Below are 18727 nucleotides of genomic sequence, written 5' to 3'. Positions count from 1 at the left end.
TAGTTCTGGATGCACCCACCATTGGGCACATTCCCCCCAGTTTACTCTGCCTTGTCTGGTTAGAATTTTGTAAGTTTCTCACTCATCTGAACTCCAGCAAAAACAACCCTAACTTAGTCAATCTCTCTTCATACGCCAGTCCCACCATCCCCAGAATCAGCCTGGTAAACCTAAGTGTGGCCTGTCACAAAGCTCTTTATAACTGCAACACATCCCTGCTCCTGTACTCGAAACCTTTCGCAATGAAGGCCAACATACCATTTGCATTCTTTACTGCCTGCTGCACCTTCATGCATACCTTCAGCGACTGGTGAACAAGGACACCCAGGTCCCGCTGCACACTCTCCTCTCCCAATTTACAGCCATTCAAGTAGTAATCTGCCTTCTTGTTTTTGCTTCCAAAGTGAATAACCTCGCATTTATCCAAATTATACTGCATTTGCCACCGATTTGCCCACTCACCCAGCCTGTCCAGATTATGCTGAAATATCTCTGCATCCTCATCACAGTTCATCCTCCCACCCAACCTGGTATCATTTGCAAACTTTGAGATATTACATTTTGTTCCCTCATACAAATCATTAATATACATTGTGAATAGCTGGGGCCTAGCACAGATCCCTGCGACACCCCACTAGTTACTGCCTGCCAATTTGAAAAGGAGCCATCAATTCCCACTGTTTCCTCTATGCTACCCAGTTTTCTATCCATTTCAGTACACTCCCCCCAATCCCATGCACTTGAATCTTGCACAATAATCTCTTATGTGGGACTTTGTCAAAACGCTTTCTGAAAAGTCCAAATATACCACACCGACTGGCTCAGTCGATGAGCTGGAGTCTGAACGTCAAACACTGAGGCACATCAGGGAGGGGCAAAAGTTACCTGGATACTGTGTTTCAGGAGACAGTCACACCCTTTAGATTAACTAATTTGAATTCGGCCAGTGGTCAGGGATGGCAGAGTGTGGCTGAGAGTGAGGGAGGTAGAGGGATCTAGGAATTAAGAGTTGAAGGAGCCTCAGCCCCTGTCATTGCCCAACAAGAGAATAGAAAAAAAAAGTTATTGGATTGATGGAAGTTGATAGATAATAAACCTTACCTAAAGCTTTAAGAAGTTCTTCTCTTACAGCAGATGTAAATTTTCGAATCAGGCATAGAGACGTTACCACAGCAAATAATAGATTATATGAGAGTACAATGTAAAAGTTGCCCAGCCAGTTGAACCTTCCAAAGTCTCCAAGTAGGTCAAATCTGGTTATTCCTGTTAAAAACAAGTATCGCTGAGAATAGAGAAACATCAAGTCCACACAAAAGAGATAACAGATTAACATAGTGGCAGATTGTGATATAAACTGCTTTTCTGCACATCAGAAAGCAAGCTGTGACCAAAAGCTTGCAACATTTAGGAACCTACAAAAAAAATAGAATTTCATTTTACCTTATATATAACTGCTTTATACTTAACATAACTTCCAAGAAGAATGCAAAGCAATATTCAAAGAATTCACATCACAAATATGGATCAATATTTAAGTAGTCAAATAGCACTTAGTATAATGCAATTTTTTTTCCTCCAGTCTTTTTAAGTTGCAGAGGTTAACATTTGCCTTGGGAAGCATTGCTGAAACATTGGATACTAAATTCCACCGACTGAGATATGTGGGAGCCGCAGGCTGATATTTAACAAAATGGAGTAGCATCCCTCAGTAAATCAAACTGAAATCAGTTACTTGATTGTCAGTGCTCAGTTCTAGCTGTGTCATCCTTGCTATATTGTTTTGGAGTAAGAATACACTGGACCATGACTGCTTCTGTTCTAAAGGTAAATTATATTGAAGTGGAATAAAGTAGAAAGAAACTGTAGCACTAGAATCCTGGATATGTTAATACTTTGCAAGTCAACTTAAAACATATATGTTGTTAACACATAATGCATTTATAATAATATCAAGTAACTGTTCATATCATGAAATGCCTGAGGGATTCTAAGCAGTGCTGAAATATTGGTGCATCATATCCAATATTTTGAAGAATGCAATGTTATTTTGGTAAAAACAAAGAAAGGCAGTTTAATTATTTCAAACCTAACTTGAAATTAGCGAGTTTTGAGAAGATGTGTAGCTCAGATTGAGGTTCTGGATGTAGGTTTGCTCACTGTGCTGGAAGGTTCATTTCCAGACATTTCGTCACCCTATTAGGTAACATCTTCAGTGGGCCTCCAGGCGAAGCACTGTTCACGATTCATGCTTTCTATTTATATGTTTGGATTTCTTTGGGTTGGTAATGTCATTTCCTGTTCTTTTTCTCAGGGGGTGGTAGATGGCGTCTAACTTGATGTGTTTGTTGATAGAGTTACAGTTGGAATGCCATGCTTCTAGGAATTCTCGTGCATGTCTCTGGCTTGTCCTAGGATGGAAGTGTTGTCCCAGTCGAAGTGGTGTCCTTTCTTATCTGTATGTAAGGATATAGTGACAGAGGGTCATATCATTTTGTGGGTAGTTAATGTTCATGTATACTGGTGGCTAGTTTTCTGTTTGTTTGTCCAATGTAGTGTTTGTTATGACATTTGTTTTGCTTCTTGACTGTATAGGGTCTTTCAAGTTCATTAGCTGCTGTTTTAGTGTGTTGGTGGGTTTGTGTGTTACCATGATGCCGTGGGGTCTGAGTAATTTGGCAGTCATTTCCAAAATGTCTTTGACGTAGGGGAGAGTGGCTAGGGTTTCTGGACATGTTTTGTCTGCTTGTTTGGGTTTGTTGCCGAGAAAATCGGCGGACTGTGTTCATTGGGTATCCATTCTTTTTGAATACATGGTATAGGTGATTTTCCTCTGCTCTGCATAGTTCCTCTGTGCTGAAGTGCCTGTTGGCTCGTTGAAATAATGTTCTGATGCAGCTTTGTTTTGTTCAGCCAGACGCAAGTTTGTGGCACCATCGTTTACTCAGCTGCACAGGAGCGGAGGAAGAGGAGTGGAAGGGCAGAAGTGATGTGGAATTCATTAGTCAGGAGAACAGACAGCTGCTTCTGCAGCCATAGTTATGACAGTAACAAATCAAGGATGACACAGAGCAACAAAAGGTCATTGTGCTGGGGAGGCTAATAAGCCAAAAGGTCTTGGCCCACAATGATACTGACACCATAGGTAGAAGATGGATGAAACCAAATTTTAGGAATCTATAACAGAGATTAAAAAGCATGACCTCAAAAACCATACTATCAGGATTATTCTAAATTCCATACGTGAGTAGCCATAAAAAGAGGAGGATTGAGCAATTGAACAAATGATTGGAGAATTGTTATAACAGGGAGAGTATCAGATTTATGAGGCAGGCAGGACATATGCACCATGAATGGGTAAACTCGTGAATACTTTTTCCCAATTTCCCCCCTATACCATGAACCTACCACTAAACATCAAGCCATTGTTTTCAGGATGGCACAGTGGTTAGCACTGCTGCCTCACAGCGCCAGAGACCTGGGTTCAATTCCCGCCTCAGGCGACTCTCTGTGTGGAGTTTGCACATTCTCCCCGCGTCTGCGTGGGTTTCCTCCGGGTGCTCCGGTTTCCTCCCACACTCCAAAGATGTGCGGGTCAGGTGAATTGGCCATGCTAAATTGCCCGTAGTGTTAGGTAAGGGGTACATGTAGGGGTATGGGTGGGTTGTGCTTCGGCGGGGCGGTGTGGACTTGTTGGGCTGAAGGGCCTGTTTCCACACTGTAAGTAATCTAATCTAAACTTACCACCGTGCAGTTCCCTAACTTTGCACAGATTGCTCCTACCACCTCCCCAATATCTTCAGGCAACACTGCCCTGATAGGTTAATTGCTTCAGCCTATTCATGCTGAAATAACTGCAAAGGCTGGTCCAGTCACAAGGCCCCCATGATTTACTAGTGTACAGTACACACTGGCTGTGGCCAGCCAGCTCAGAGTAAATTCTCAACTAAGGAGATTCTAATCTCCTGGTTATATTGGGAGAAAGTGAGGACTGCAGATACAAGAGTACTAGAGATCAGAGTCGAGAGCGGGGTGTTGGAAAAGCAAAACAGGTCAAGGCTTTCCTGATTCCGCGCCCCCCCCCCTCCACTGAAAAGGCCAGCAATGGAGGCCTGGTCTTTCACTTGTAGCTTCTCTTGCAACATTTTCACCCCATGTCTGGTTCTTCTGACTGACTTCTTCTGCACCATGGCCCATCCCTTGCGTCTAAAATGTCTCAGGAGAGTTTCCTCCTCTTTCTAGTGGTAATGGTTTCGAGGCTGCATCAATTCAGACTCTGATGTTTCTTCAATACTAGGCTGCAGGGGAGCATCGACAATTTCTGACAGCTTCTGAGGAGCTGGGTATGTTTTGCTCCTGGCCTGCGAGGTAACGGCTTTCAGGTGATCTATGTGCTTGTTCAGGACTGTGTTACCTACCCAAACGTTGCAAGTGATGGGACTTGAGTTCACGTCAACTTCACCTCGTACCCACACAGAGCTAATTCCATGGTTCTGCCACCAAACTTCATCCCCTGAATTAAACTGGTCACTCACGCTTAGAGGATGCATTCAGCTGACATTGGTGTTCCTGCAGCTATTTCACCCCTGCCCCCAGGTCTGGAAATATCAGGTTTAACCTAATGTGGAGTCTTCTCCCAATCAGCAACTCTGCTGGAATTATCCCTGTTGTTGCATGTGGGGTGGTCCTATAATTGAACAGGAACCAGGACAGTTGGTATTAAGTGACTCTATAAGCTCCTTTAAGCCTACCTTCAAGGTTTGGACTGCTCTTTCTGTTGGACCATTGGACGATGGATGGTATTAAGCTGTCCTTATGTGCTGAATGCCATTGGACTTTAGGAAATATTCAAATTCCATGCTAGAAATGACATCCCATTGTCTGAGATCAATACTTCCGAGAGTCCTTGTATCACGAATGGCGCTCGCAGCTTCTTAATCATCAACCCGAGTTTGCTGAACGAACTTAGTGCACGCCCAGCCACTAATAATGAGTATCCACAAAGGCCAGGAACTTTGAGCCCATGAGAGGACTGGCATAGTCAACATCCAACAGAGTCCAGGGTTACCCTGCTATTTCTAAGAGGGTGTGGGGTGCTGCTAGTGTCAATTTTTGTCCTGGTTGGCAGTCTGGGCACTGCCACACCAACACAACTAATCTTGGTTGGCAACTAATCTTGGCCACCAGACAGAACTTCTTGCCAGCACCTTCATCTTAGAAACCCCTGGATGACCCTGATGGAGCTCAGCCAGCATCTGGCAGCAACCTTTACTTGGGACAATCACCCTTACTCCCCACCATATTCTCTCATGACAAGGCCAGCAGCAGTGCCTGTTTGAAGTCCAAGTGGGCTTCAGCTAGTAGGCGCTTCTGCATGGTTACATCATTAATTTCAGATTGCAAAAGGGGTCTCAGAATCTCATTTAGGGTCAACTCAAAATCACATGCCTCTGCCTCGGCGTGACCTCGTCAAAAATCTGGATATGGATTCCCCTGCTTCTCTCTCAACCAAACAAAACCAACAGCATCTCAGAATTAGGAGGTGGTTTGGGGTCATTATATTCATTAACCAACACTGTCAACTGTTAGGAGGTTTTACTATCTGGTACCGCTGGAAATGTGAAGTCCCTTGTAACTGAAAATGCTGCAGATCCACATGCAATCAGAAGGATTACTCGTTGCTTTTCATCTGACCTAACAATACTTGCCCAGAAAAGATATTGCATTCTTTCCACACACTGGGCCAAGTCTTTGACAACAGGGTCAAATGAGTGAAGCTTCCCAAATAGAGGCATGATGTCAGAAATACTTACTCTGACTCAAGATGATAGCTACAAGCAAATGTTCTTCAGGCACGTCCTGTCTTTTCCCATCATCACTGAAATAACTACACAGAGGCCAGTTCCTGTCACCAAGTCACCCTTAATTTACTACTGTACAATACACCAGCAAAAGTCAAAGTCAGCCCTCAATTGAGGATATTATAATCTCCTGATTATATTTTTTCGAAAAGTAACATACAGAACTACGGATTTCATTCATTTCAGGTTTGTCTGTTGAAAATCGGTTTAAAACCGTTGTACTGCGATGGCTGAGAATCAAAACTGCACCGATTAGCCTGGAAGGCAGCAATGCTCACCACTATAATCACCAACACCACCACTAGACTCTCTTGGTTATTTTTCCTCTTTAGAGTCAGTCACCAAAACTGAGGAGATTCTAAATCTCCTGGTTTTTGTTCTGACATAGCGAGCAGGACAGTGGCAGACGTCCAGTTTGTGGCCACTGCCATCTGATGCCTTAAAACGGTGGCGCCCAGACCCGGCATAGTGCACCAGTTGGAAGATGCTCAGGTGTGGGGTGGAATTCCGTCTATGCCCACCCCTGCCTGAACAGAATTTCACATTGGCCCCAAGATCCCATACTTCCCGCGGGAGCCTGTGCCCCACAACCTGAGCCGCCTCCAGAATTTTAGTTTTGTCCCCTTCAGGGATGTACCACGGTGGGCCCTGTATCAACTGCTGCTGCACACCATCCACCTCTTTTCCCTCATCTACCGCCTGGACACACCTTGGCTTCATGAAGCCATGCTATGTTTGATTGGAGTATGTATTTCTAAATGCCCAGCTTTATAATAGAAGCTGACATTTTCTCAGTAATAGACATTAAACATCTAGCCTATTGGTCAGCCTTTTATAGTCTCCTTCTGTTTTTAAATAAAAATATTCCATTAGCAGTTTTCCAATCCTTTGGGATTTTTCCAGAATGGAAGGATTCTAAAATTGCTACCAGTGTATCCACTATCTCTGTAGTTATTTCTTTTAATGTCCTAGAATGCATCCCATTAGGCCCAGGGGACTTATCAGACTTTAGTCCTATTATTTCCCTAACATGTTTTCTTCAGTGACACTTATCATAATTATTTCTCTTCTTTTTCCTCTTGATTACTTACAAATTTTGGAAAATTACTGCTGTCTTCTACTGTAAAAACTGAGACCAGGACATTCCAGATTAGAATTGTAGCATTCACAGTACTTTGCTTTTGTTTTAAGGATTGGGCAATTTTAGATTTAGTATCAAGTAATGAGAAGGACAAATCATTCTAATGGAACCTTCATAAAACAGTGACCAATGATAAACTTTTGCATTAAATTTGAAAGCGATATTGTTAATTCTGAAACTATAGACTTAAATCTGAATAAAGCGAACAATTAACCATTAGGGATGAGTTAGCCATGAAGGATTGGGAAAATACAAAATTTTTAAACTGTAAGAATTTAAAGAAGGTCTATACATTCCTCTAAGATACGAAAATTCAATAGGGAAGGTGAATCAACCATGGCTAACAAAGAAGTTTAGATCAAAAGAATTCACTTTTAAAGTTGCCAGAAAACATATCCAACCTAAAATTATGCCCCCTTGTGATAGCCAGAGACTTTTTCCCAGTGCAGAAATAGCTATCACGAGGGGGCATAATATTAAGGTGATTGCAGGAAGGTTTAGGGGAGATATCAGAAATATGTTCTTTACATAGAAAGTGGTGGATGCGTGGAATGCACTGCCAGCAGTGGTAGTAAAGTCAGATACATTAGGGACATTTAAGCAACTCTTGGATAGATACATGGAAGTTAGTACAATGCAGGGTATGTAGATTAATTTGATCTTAGAGTAGGATAAGAGGTTGGCACAGCATTGAGGGCTGAAGGACCTATGCTGTCCTGTACTGTTCTATGTTAGGGTTATGAGCACTTTTGAATTCAAAGAATGATCAAGAAACTCAAAAATGATAAAGAAAGGGGAAGGAGAATGTGAAGGCAAGCTAGCAAGAAAAATAAAGGCAAACAGTAAAATCTTCTTCAGCTATGGGAAAAGAAAAAGACGATGACCATGTCCACTTTGGATGGATATAAAAGAATTTATAATGAAAAACAGGGAAGTGGCAGAGAAGTTAGACAATTGTTTGTTGCGTGTCTTTTCAGAAGGAGTTACAGAAAATTTCCTGAAATACCAAGGAACCAAAGGAACTGACTGAAATTTGTACATATACATTCAAAAAAAGTAACTGGATTGAAGGCTGATAAACCTCTAGATCTTCACATGGACCAGATGAGCTACATATGACAGATCGAAGGAGGTGGCAATAGGGTGCGTGGATGCATTGTTGCTCATCTTGCAAAAATATAGAGATTTTGAAAAACTTCCTGCAGTCTGTAAAGCAGAAAATGAGAGAGTACTATTTAAGGGAGAGAGGAGAAAATTCAGAACCACAGACCTTTTCGCTTGACAAAATTACAAAGAAAAATATCAAGTTCTGTCATACAGAATGTGAAAACTATAAACTTAAAAAATAAGGTTATAATTGGGTAGAATCAACATGGACTTATGAAAGGAAAATCAAGTTTGAAAAATCTGTTTCAGTCTTTTTATTAAGGTTGTTCCTTGCAACACAGATAAAGGAGAACTAGTGAATGTGGCTCATTTGGATCTTCAGAAGCTCCCACAAAGAAAATGTAAACAAAATTACAGCACCTAGAATTGGAGGGACATCTTCATATAGATGAGGATAAGTTAACATACAGTAAGCAGAACAGGAATACATGAATCATTTTCAGGATGGCAAGCTGTTGCTAGTAGGTATAACTAGGATCAGTGTTGGGCCACAGCTATTCATTATCTATAAATGATTTGGATTTGGAGACCAAATGTAATATTTCCAAATTTGTTCATGGCACAAAACTAGGTGAAAATATAAGTTGTGAGAAGGATGCAAGGAGGCTACTAATGGTATGAGACGGATTAGGTAAATGGGCAAGAACATTAAATATAGAATTTAATGTGAAGAAGTGTGAAGTTAGCTACTTCAATGAAAAAAAAAATTCTCAAGCAATGAGAGGTTGGGAAGTGTTAATGGCCAAAACGACCAAAGTGTTCTTCATGAGTCATTATAAACTAGCATGTCGGTTTGACAAGCAATTAGGAAAGCAAATGCTAGCTGGGCTCAAGGAACGGAGTGCAGTATTTCTAATATTAAAGACATTAAGTGATATTGGGTCGTGTGGGAAAGAGACAAAGCAGGACTTATACACTTAATGGTAAGGTCCTAGGGAGTGATGTTGAACAAAGACCTTGGAGTGCAAGATCATAGCTCCTTGAAAGTAGAGTTGTAGATAGATAGGATAGTGAAGGGGACACCAAATCCACTAAATATAGGACATTGGTTAGGCCACTGTTGGAATATGGTGTGCAATTCTGGTCTCCTTCCTATCGGAAAGATGTTGTGAAACTTAAAAGGGTTCAGAAAGGATTTACAAGGATGTTGCAGGGTTGGAGAATTTGAACTTTAGGAAGAGGTTCAATAGACTGGGCTGTTTTCCCTGGAGCGTCGAATGCTGACGGATGACCTCAGGAGGTTTATAAAATGATGAGGGGGCATGGATGGGGTAAATACACAAAATCTTTTCCCTGGGGTGGGGGCTTCAAAAATGATTTTGGTTTTTAAAAACAATGAAGGAAAATTCTGTTTTTTGTTAGTTAAAGGGGGCAGTAAAGGTATAACGAAAGGATGGGTCTAGGATAAAATAGGAGAGATTAAATGACAAAAGTGCCATTTAACAAAAGGAAAAAAAGGGGTGGCCATGGTCATAGCAAAGAAACAAAGCATTTGTCCAGAATGAATGCAAATCTGTTTTTTTTTAAAAAGATTAGATTCCCTATAGTATGGAAATAGGCCCTTTGGCCCAACGAGTCCACACCGACCCTGCGAAGAGTAACCCACCCAGATCCGTTTCCCTCTGACTAATTCACCTAACACTATGGGCAAGTTAGCATGACCAATTCACTTGACCTGCACATCTTTGGATTGTGGGACGAAACCCGCACAGATACCAGGAGAATGTGCAAACTCCACACAGGCAGTCACCCAAGGCTGGAATTGAACCCGGGAACCTGGTGCTGTGAGGGAGCAGTGCGAACCACTGATTGTTTTGTGTGAAAGCAAAAACATGTCCTCCGTATTTATCTACCTTGAGAAGAGTTAGATTGGACTGAAAATGTTAACTGTTTCTCTCTCCACAGATACTGAGATTTTAAGCACTTCCCGTTTTTATTTAAAATTTCCAGCAACCATAATATTTTGCTTTTATCCACTGACCGCAATGCTTTATGTTAAGGTTGCTTAGCAGGTAACTAAAAGGTCAGTACATGATCGAGCGAACTGTCAGCTTTCTGAAAAAAAACCTTCAAGCATATAGGCCAGGAAGAAATGCTATTTATACTAAGTGCTTTGTTAGCTGCTGCTGCTGTCACTTCAACTTCATACAAAACTCAATGCAAACCTTAAAGTCAACACCAAATTATCGAGACAACCCACATTTTACAACACATTGACGAGTGAAGAATGTCCATTTTGTAACATTTGTGTGTGCATGGATGATTACATTTCAGCCTAAGAAAACTTATCCCATTTCTTTTTCAACAGTATTGAGTATTTATCAGAGTGTGAGAACGAGTAAGATGTGTCTTGGTAAATGTACCCAAGAGTCTGGTTGTGCAGGGGTGTGACTTCTGTGCCAGAAGGGTCAGGTTCAAGCCCCACTTGTCGTGGAGGTGTCCAAAACAGGTTGCTGATTTTTTTTTTGGTAAACGTCACCAGTAGAACATAAACAGTACAGCACAGCACAGGAATGGGCCCTTCAGCCCATGATGTTGTGTCAAATGTGATGCCAAATTAAACGAATGCCTTCTGCTTGCCCTTAGTCCACATCCCTCCATTCCTTGCATGTTCATGTACTTATCTCAAAAGTCCCTTAAAGTCCCTTTAATGAAGTCCCTTAAATACACTATCGTTTATCCACCACTACCCCTGGCAGCACATTCTAGACACCTAACACACTGTAAAAAGATAACTTGCCCCACACATCTCCTTTGAACTTTCCCTCTATCACTTTAAATGCATGCCTGCTCGTATTAGGTCTCCGTTGCCGATTAAAATAGTGATGTCATCTGTACATTTAAAAAAATGAGTTGTGCTCAGTGTATATCTTTAAACCTGAAGAAATTATGGCCAGGATTTTGTCAGGGCATCACCCATCAGCCAAAGAACAGGCAGGGAATCCTAATTAGTATCCTGGAGGAGAAAAACCCTCAAAAATATTGGTCTTTCAGTTGTCATTCCACTTAAGTGGCCACCCAGTCGCTAGCCTTTTGTGTCATGGAGTCAACAGCAGGAGTCAAAGACTGGGGAATGACTTTCAGCAGCTCCCATCCGACCCAAAGTTAGGTTCCTTAATCAGACACTGGATTAGTGGTGCTGGAAGAGCACAGCAGTTCAGGCAGCATCCAAGTAGCTTCGAAATCAACGTTTCGGACAAAAGCATTCCTGATGAAGGGCTTTTGTCCGAAACGTTGATTTCGAAGCTACTTGGATGCTGCCTGAACTGCTGTGCTCTTCCAGCACCACTAATCCAGAATCTGGTTTCCAGCATCTGCAGTCATTGTTTTTACCTCCTTAATCAGACACAATGCTCACCTACACTGGACACCTCTCAGTCCTGAGTAGGATTCATCAGATGGCACTCTGAGGGTACAAGAAAGGCACGCATCCCCAATGAATCCCTAAGCCACCTCTAAAACTGTAGTCGGCTCAGCGATTCAGAACATCAACTTGCTCATTCATAGCCTCAATAAATATTCTGTCGGTGAGCAGTTTTTAATCTCTGATCAACCCTTCTGCCCACCCATTTAATTGGAGGAGGTTTTGCTGCAATTAGCAGATTGATATGAATCCTTTCTCACAATCAAATGGGTCTCACTGCCATGTTTCCCATTGCAATAAGCTGCATCAAATCTCGGCCAACCTACATCACCCGAGAATCACATACGTATTCTTCAAATTTGTTCCTAATTGAATTAATCAATCACTCTCCACTAAATTTGCTGTGCTTAATCTTACATGTAGGCTATTAAATAGCTACAAGTACAAACAGGTGGAAAGGATACCCTACACAATTTAAGACGTGAAACAAAATTTCTCGATTAAGAGGTGGTTTTGGTTATGAGATTTTGTGGTTGTTAGAAGAGAATTTGATCTCTCTTTAGAAGTGAACGTTTGAGGCAATCTGATGCAGAGTTAACAGTCAGTTATTTAGATGCTGACTTTGCCAAATGACATTCAAGATCCAAAACCATAAAATAGTTAAACATGGTCACAAAATTCACCAGCATTGTGCTGTGTCAAGAACTTATGCGAAGGATTCACCAATAACCTGCTCACTGGTGCTCAGGGTCCTGCTTAGATCACTCAGTGGCAGATGTCAGCACAGCCTCAATCCAGACATGAGAAAAAGGAGCAAACTCAAGAGCTTTTGACCAGCTACAGTATTAAGAATCTCTAGTAAAACTGAATCAAGATATTACTCTCCACCACTGGAGTCATACCTAATTTAAAGACTATTGTGGTTGCTGGAGGTCAGACATCTTATTCGTATGAATCAATGTATGAGACTATGAATGACCATAAATTTAACTTGATCAGCTAAATAAATAACAAACTCTGAAAATGCTCAGGTCTGTCAGCATCTGTGGTAAAAGAAACAGTTCATCTTTGAGTTCAACATGATTCTTTTTCAGTACTCAGCTACATAAATATCGTGGCTACATGAGAAGGTCGGAGGCGAGGTATTCTGCAGAGAGCAACTCAATTCCTAATTTCACAAAATCTCTCCATCATTTACAAGGCACAAGTATGACAGAATATTTCCATTTGCCTGCATGAGTGCGGCTTCAATAATATTTGAGGGGTTTGGCTTCACGCAGAACAGAACAGTCTGTTTGACTGGCACAAGCAGGTGGCAGAAAGAACACAGCAAGCCAGGCAGCATCAGGAAATGCAGATGGCAACATTTTGGGGTGACCCTTCACTCCAGAATGAAATATTCTTTCATTCCACGATTACTGTTATCTGGGCTGGAATTTGTACTATCTCGAGGCTTCATTATGGAAACTCATCAGGTTTTCTTCAATAGCACTTTCCAAACCTGTACCATGTACTTTGAAAGACAAGGGCAGTGGATGCATGGGAAATCCACCACCTGCAAGTTCCACCCAAAGTTGCTCGCGACACTAGCCTGGAAATACATCAGCATTCCTTCATGATTGATGCGTCAAAATCCTGGAAAATCCTTTCTTTACAGCAGTATGGACGCACAGACTGCAGTGATTCAAGATGACTAACCATCACTTTCATGAAAAGGCATTGGGGATGGGAAACTTATTGGCCTTGTTTATATCACGCAAACAAACAAAAAAAAAATCAGGTATCAGAGAATGAAGAACTCAAGCATTGAAAGAAGGCACATGTTAAAAAAATGCATCTGAAACACATTCAGCCAATGTTTTCTGGATAAGTGAGTGAAAAACTGTATTTCGCATACTTTTTACACAATTGAGTATAACATGTTTAAGATCGAACTTTTACCTCTTTAGCATCTAAAATGTGGAACATTATAGCACAGTACAAGCCCTTTGGCCCCCGATGTTGCGCTGACCTGTGGAACTGATTTGAAGTCCAACTAACCTACACTATTCCATTTTCATCCATATGTTTATCCAATGACCGTTTAAATGGCCTTAAGGTTGGCAAGTCTACTATTGTTGCAGGCAGTGCGTTCCATGCCCCTATGACACACGGAGTAAAGAAACTACCTCTGACATCTGTCCCAAATCTATCACCCCTCAATTTTAAGCTATGTCTCCTCATGCTAGCCATCACCATTCAAGGAAAAAGGCTCTCCCTGTCCACCCTATCTAATCCTCTGATTATCTTATGTCTTAACTAAGTCATCTCTCAACCTTCTCTCTAACGAAAAACAGCCTCAAGTCCCTCAGCCTCTCTTCATAAGACCGTCCCTCCATACCAGAAAACATCCTAGTAAATCTCCTCCGCACCCTTCCCAAAGCATCCACATCCTTCTTATAATGCGATGACCAGAACTGTACGCAATACTCCAAGTGCAGCCACACCAGAGTTTTGTACTGCAGCAGCATGACCTCATGAATCAGAAACTCAATCCCTCTACCAATAAAAGCTAACACACCATCTGCCTTCTTGCAAGCCTTAGATTAATTAAGCAGCTTTGCCCTTTGATAAAGGTGGGTCAAATAAATCAAACGCGATTGGGGCTTTGGGTTGAGACAGTGAATTTGGTGTCCACTCAACAAAAACAATTCTGTATTGGAGCAGATAACTGTGGCAATGATGGGTTTCAAAGGTCTCCCTTGTTCAGAACTGACAACAGTTGAAATCTCACTTCGAGCCCTTCTGTGTTGGCTTGGCTAGGCTAGAATGGCCATAAAACACAAGTAGTATCACATTCCTGGAGATGATGAGCTTGCTTCTGTCTTGATAACTGCTGGAGTTTTCTGGAAGCAGTCAACTTGCTCATTCTGTGCTGGACAGTAGCCATTTTAAAATACAAAATATATAAAAAAAACGAGCAAGAATCTATTTCCAAAGATAATTTAAACATGGTAATATAGTTTGCTTTGGAAAAAAAAATCTCTGCTTTCATGCCCTCTTGGCATTATACTATACATCTCCTATAAAATAACAGAAGGAACCTAATCAGGTCGATAGATTTTACAGGGTCTCAGCTTTTAGAACGACCATCAAATATATCAGATCCCACATCAATGCAGCTGGAGTCCAATATTTCTTCTCAACCATTTCAGGATGGAAGAAACCCGAAAGGTTCATGAAGACTCCCCTATTAAGTCAGGTGAAAAAGGTGTCATAAAGGTTGTCAGTTACAGGATGCAGAAAAAGACTGGCAGAAAATTAGATTTTCTCATTCTGGAAAGCTCTAGATTTGGATAGAGTTTATGATTATGTTGTGCCTACATCAAGACCAAGGTTATTCAGGAGATGAGTCATATCAAGGCACCAGCAAAATTCTTTCCATGAAGGTCTCATCTAGTACCAAAGATGTTTTCCTTCTATGAAGTAATATTTTACTCCAGTATGTTCTGATAGCAGCCTTCAGTATTACCCCAGCCTGCTTTGTGAGTTCTCAATGTTCGGCCCCATTCATAACTCCTCAGATACTGAAACAGTACATCTCCAAACATAACAGACCTGGTCAATATACAAGCTTGGGCTGAAAAATGGCAAGTCACATTCATGCTGCATAACTGCCAGGCAATTGCCAATTAGAAACAATGGCATTACCATCACTGAATCTGCAACATGCTGGGGGTTACCATTGATCAGAAACTCCTAGGGATGCAGGTAGATAATTCTTTAAAGTTTGCTTCACGTGCAGACAAGGTGGTTAAAAAGGAATTTGGCACGCTTGCCATCACTGCTCAGTGGTCTGAGTATAGGAGTTGGGACATTATGTTGAGGTTGTACAGGACAGGCTGAGGCCTGTTCTGGATTACTATGTTGAGTTCTGGTCATCCAGTTATAGGAAGGATATTATCAAGCTGAACAGGGTTCAGAAGAAATTTACCAGGATGTTGCCTGGTATGGAAAGTTTGAATTATAAAGAAAGGCTGGGTAGGCTAGGACTTTTTCCAAGGAGCTTAAGAGGTTGAGAGATGACCTGATAGAAGTTTCAGGAAATTTCCTGAAGAAGGGCTTATGCCCGAAACGTCGATTCTCCTGCTCCTCGGATGCTGCCTGGCCTGCTGTGTTTTTCCAGCACCACATTTTTCAATACCAGCTACAAGGCATAAGTCTGGAATGTGATGGAATATTCCCCACTTGCCGAGATGAAAACAGCTTCAACAACACTCAGGAAGCATGACACCATCCAGGACAAAGTAGCTTGCTTGATCGGCATCACATGGAGTTCACACCAGTGAGAAGCTGTTTACCTGCTCTGCGTGCATGTAGAGATTTACCTGGCTATGCAGCCCACTGAAATATAAGCAAAATCAGACTGCAAATCAGACCAGAGACTGAATCTTTCCTGCATTCAAACTTTACATGTTGAGGTTTTCGAGCTGCCACTACCACAGACATTAACTAAAGCTACTTAGACGGCACCTTTTAAACCCATGATCACTAACATCGAGAAGGACAAGGGCAGCAGATATACAAGTTCACCTCCAAGCCATTCACCATCCTGACTTGGAAATATATCACTGTTCATTCACTGTCGCTGGAACAAAATCGTAAAAATCCCAACAGCATTGTCGGTCTGCCTACAGAACACAGACTGCTGTGGTTCAAGGAGGCAACTTGCTACCACTTTTGCAAGCACAACAACAGATGAATCAAATGCAGGCACAGCCAATGCCCATGCCCCATGAGTGAAGTTTTAAAAATGTCTCAGGTCCAGGTATAGGTAGAAGTAGCCACAATATCTGCTCAGTCATCTTTCTGGAATTTGCAGCTCAAAAGTAAGCTGCACTTCATGAGCTAATTTGATGTGATGAATTCAGAAACATAATTGGGTCTTTCAAGAATGTTTTCCAATGATTCAATTCTTTTTAATAAGCCTTCAGTGGGGAGTAATAGTCTCTATAGTCACTGAGATTTTATGAAATATCTCAGATGAAATATAACCAAGTGAAGTTGGTAGCCGTTATAATCTTTATCTCTGCCATGTTATGTTAACTTGGTAGACAAGCAGGAGACTGGAAGTACACAGCTAGCCAGGCAGCATCAAGTGGTGGAGAAGTCAGTGTTTCAGGTGTAACCCTTAACTCAACATTATTACAATTACACAGCTTTTCCTGGAGACATTCCCTGCCTGGCTGACGTTCTGCAACTACAAAGCATTGAAAAACGTATCTCGCACCTTCACCTCACTGAGGAAACTCAACGCACAATCTGCTTTGAAAACTGTTCACATTTTGACAGTTGTGGCTAATTCTACCACATTAACTGGGAACATCCACAATATTCCTAAACAATCAATGACTTTCTAAACAACAATGTAAATTCACTCCATCGCCCAATGTTAATGGGTCTTATAAAAATATTCCAGGATTCAGAGCAACTTGTCTCAAACTAATCAGCCCCTCCTTGAGCCAAATCTCATGTGGATCAAATATCATTGATAGCCTTTGCTAGCTTTTGAGATACATTGATTATCGTCAAACACATCAACTAATAGGGGCGAAAATGGTACCTCACCCACCTTCTTTAGCAGTAGTAGTCCTGGTGTAAATGAAATGAACCATACCTAAATTCCTGAATAGGCTATCATAATAACACGTATAAAAAAATGTCTGAAGATGTTAGACCAAAAAAAAAGTTACTGAACCGAAACAGCAAAAGTTGAAAGAAGAGGAATTGAAAGAAAAAATGCAAACAGGCATCCTCAAGTTTATATGCGCATTCACTGAATTTAAAACGTACTGTCAAGAAGACAGTATACTTTACTTGAAGATGATTTTTAGTGCTTAACAGCAGCAACAAAAGTTGGAGGTGCAAGATGAAAACAAGACTACCCATGTGCTACAAAGATGATCTCATGGTTGTAGGGTTAATAAAAATGTTTCAAGACAACAATGCACTATTTATGATCAACAAATTTATATCCATGTATATCCATGCAATGTACTGCATATGGGACATTTGCTTCCATCAGTCATGGCATATGCATAAGATCAAAAGTGAAATTTTGGGAGTTGCACAGTTAGGCCACAACTGGAATACTGTGTGTAGTTCTGGTCACTTCACTACAGGAAGGATGTGATAGCATTGGAGAGGTGGTTCACCAGCATGTTGCCTGGGGTGCAGAAATCGAGGCATAAAGGAGAGATTAGAAAGGCTTGGATTGTTTTCCTCAGAGGGAGGACATCACTGAGGTGTGTGAGATCATGAAGGATATGAACAGGATGAATAGAGAGCAGCCATTCCCCTTGGTTGAGGGGAAAATCATGAGAGGGCACAGTTTTAGAGTAGGCAGCAGGGAATTCAGAGGGGATTTGAGCACAAACATTTTCATTGGGCGGGTGGTGGGAGTCTGGAATACACTGCCTGGGAAGGTAGTGGAGGCTAAAAACCCTAAAACCTTTTAAAAGATTTGGATGAGTATTTCAAATATCATAACATTCAAGGACATAGGAGAAACGCATGAAATTGGGATTAGCACACTTTTAGTGGTAGTTATGTCAGTATATAACTTAATTGGCTGAAGGGACTTATCTGCGCTGCATGAACCTATGTCATGCCATTGTGAAAAGTGACACCCATGATATTTCAAGTTATAGTAGCAGAGAAGTGTGAATGTATCAGAGAAAATAAATAATATAACATTCAAACTTTTGCTTGAATAGGTGGGGTGAGAGTGGGGCAGGGAAACAGCGAGATAGAGATAGAGATAGAATATTGTTCCAATAATTACACCAACTTTTAAACTAGAATATGGTACAAAACTTTCATTTGTAACTTAAGCAAACAAGGTACTTAAAACCACTGCAGCATGGCACATTAGATGTACAGTAGCAGAACACATGTTAAATATATACTAACAAAAACTTATGACTTCGTAATTTTATGGAAGAGGCAACTGAAATCTTCCCAGAGACCATCAGATCAGAATTGAGCAGGTTAAATAATGTCTTTTATTGTCATCAGGATAAACAACAATTAGAAAACCTTAACATAGCCAGCAAAACAAAGTTGCAACCCATTCCCCCATGTTTTAAAGCCAAAGAAATTACATCTTTACATAAAATCTTTAAGTTCAACTGAAGTGATTGTCCCCAATTTTTGTCC

At 41.2% G+C, this 18727-nt stretch overlaps 1 protein-coding gene across 4 annotated transcripts in view; it reads right to left on the bottom strand.

Annotated features, from left to right (window-relative positions):
- lmbr1 (limb development membrane protein 1) overlaps positions 1–18727 on the bottom strand; it is a 262815-nt gene that overhangs the window by 8440 nt on the left and 235648 nt on the right. For all 4 annotated transcript variants that reach the window (XM_072576218.1, XM_072576217.1, XM_072576220.1 and 1 more), the window contains one exon: positions 1102–1263. In XM_072576218.1, coding sequence (XP_072432319.1) covers positions 1102–1263 — 162 coding nt within the window. The remainder of the gene's footprint in view (positions 1–1101; positions 1264–18727) is intronic.

Source organism: Chiloscyllium punctatum, chromosome 8, assembly GCF_047496795.1.
Source record: "Chiloscyllium punctatum isolate Juve2018m chromosome 8, sChiPun1.3, whole genome shotgun sequence".
In the NCBI taxonomy this organism is placed as follows: Eukaryota; Metazoa; Chordata; class Chondrichthyes; order Orectolobiformes; family Hemiscylliidae; genus Chiloscyllium; species Chiloscyllium punctatum.
Note: the sequence above shows the minus strand (reverse complement) of the source record. Positions and strands in the feature narration are given on the sequence as shown.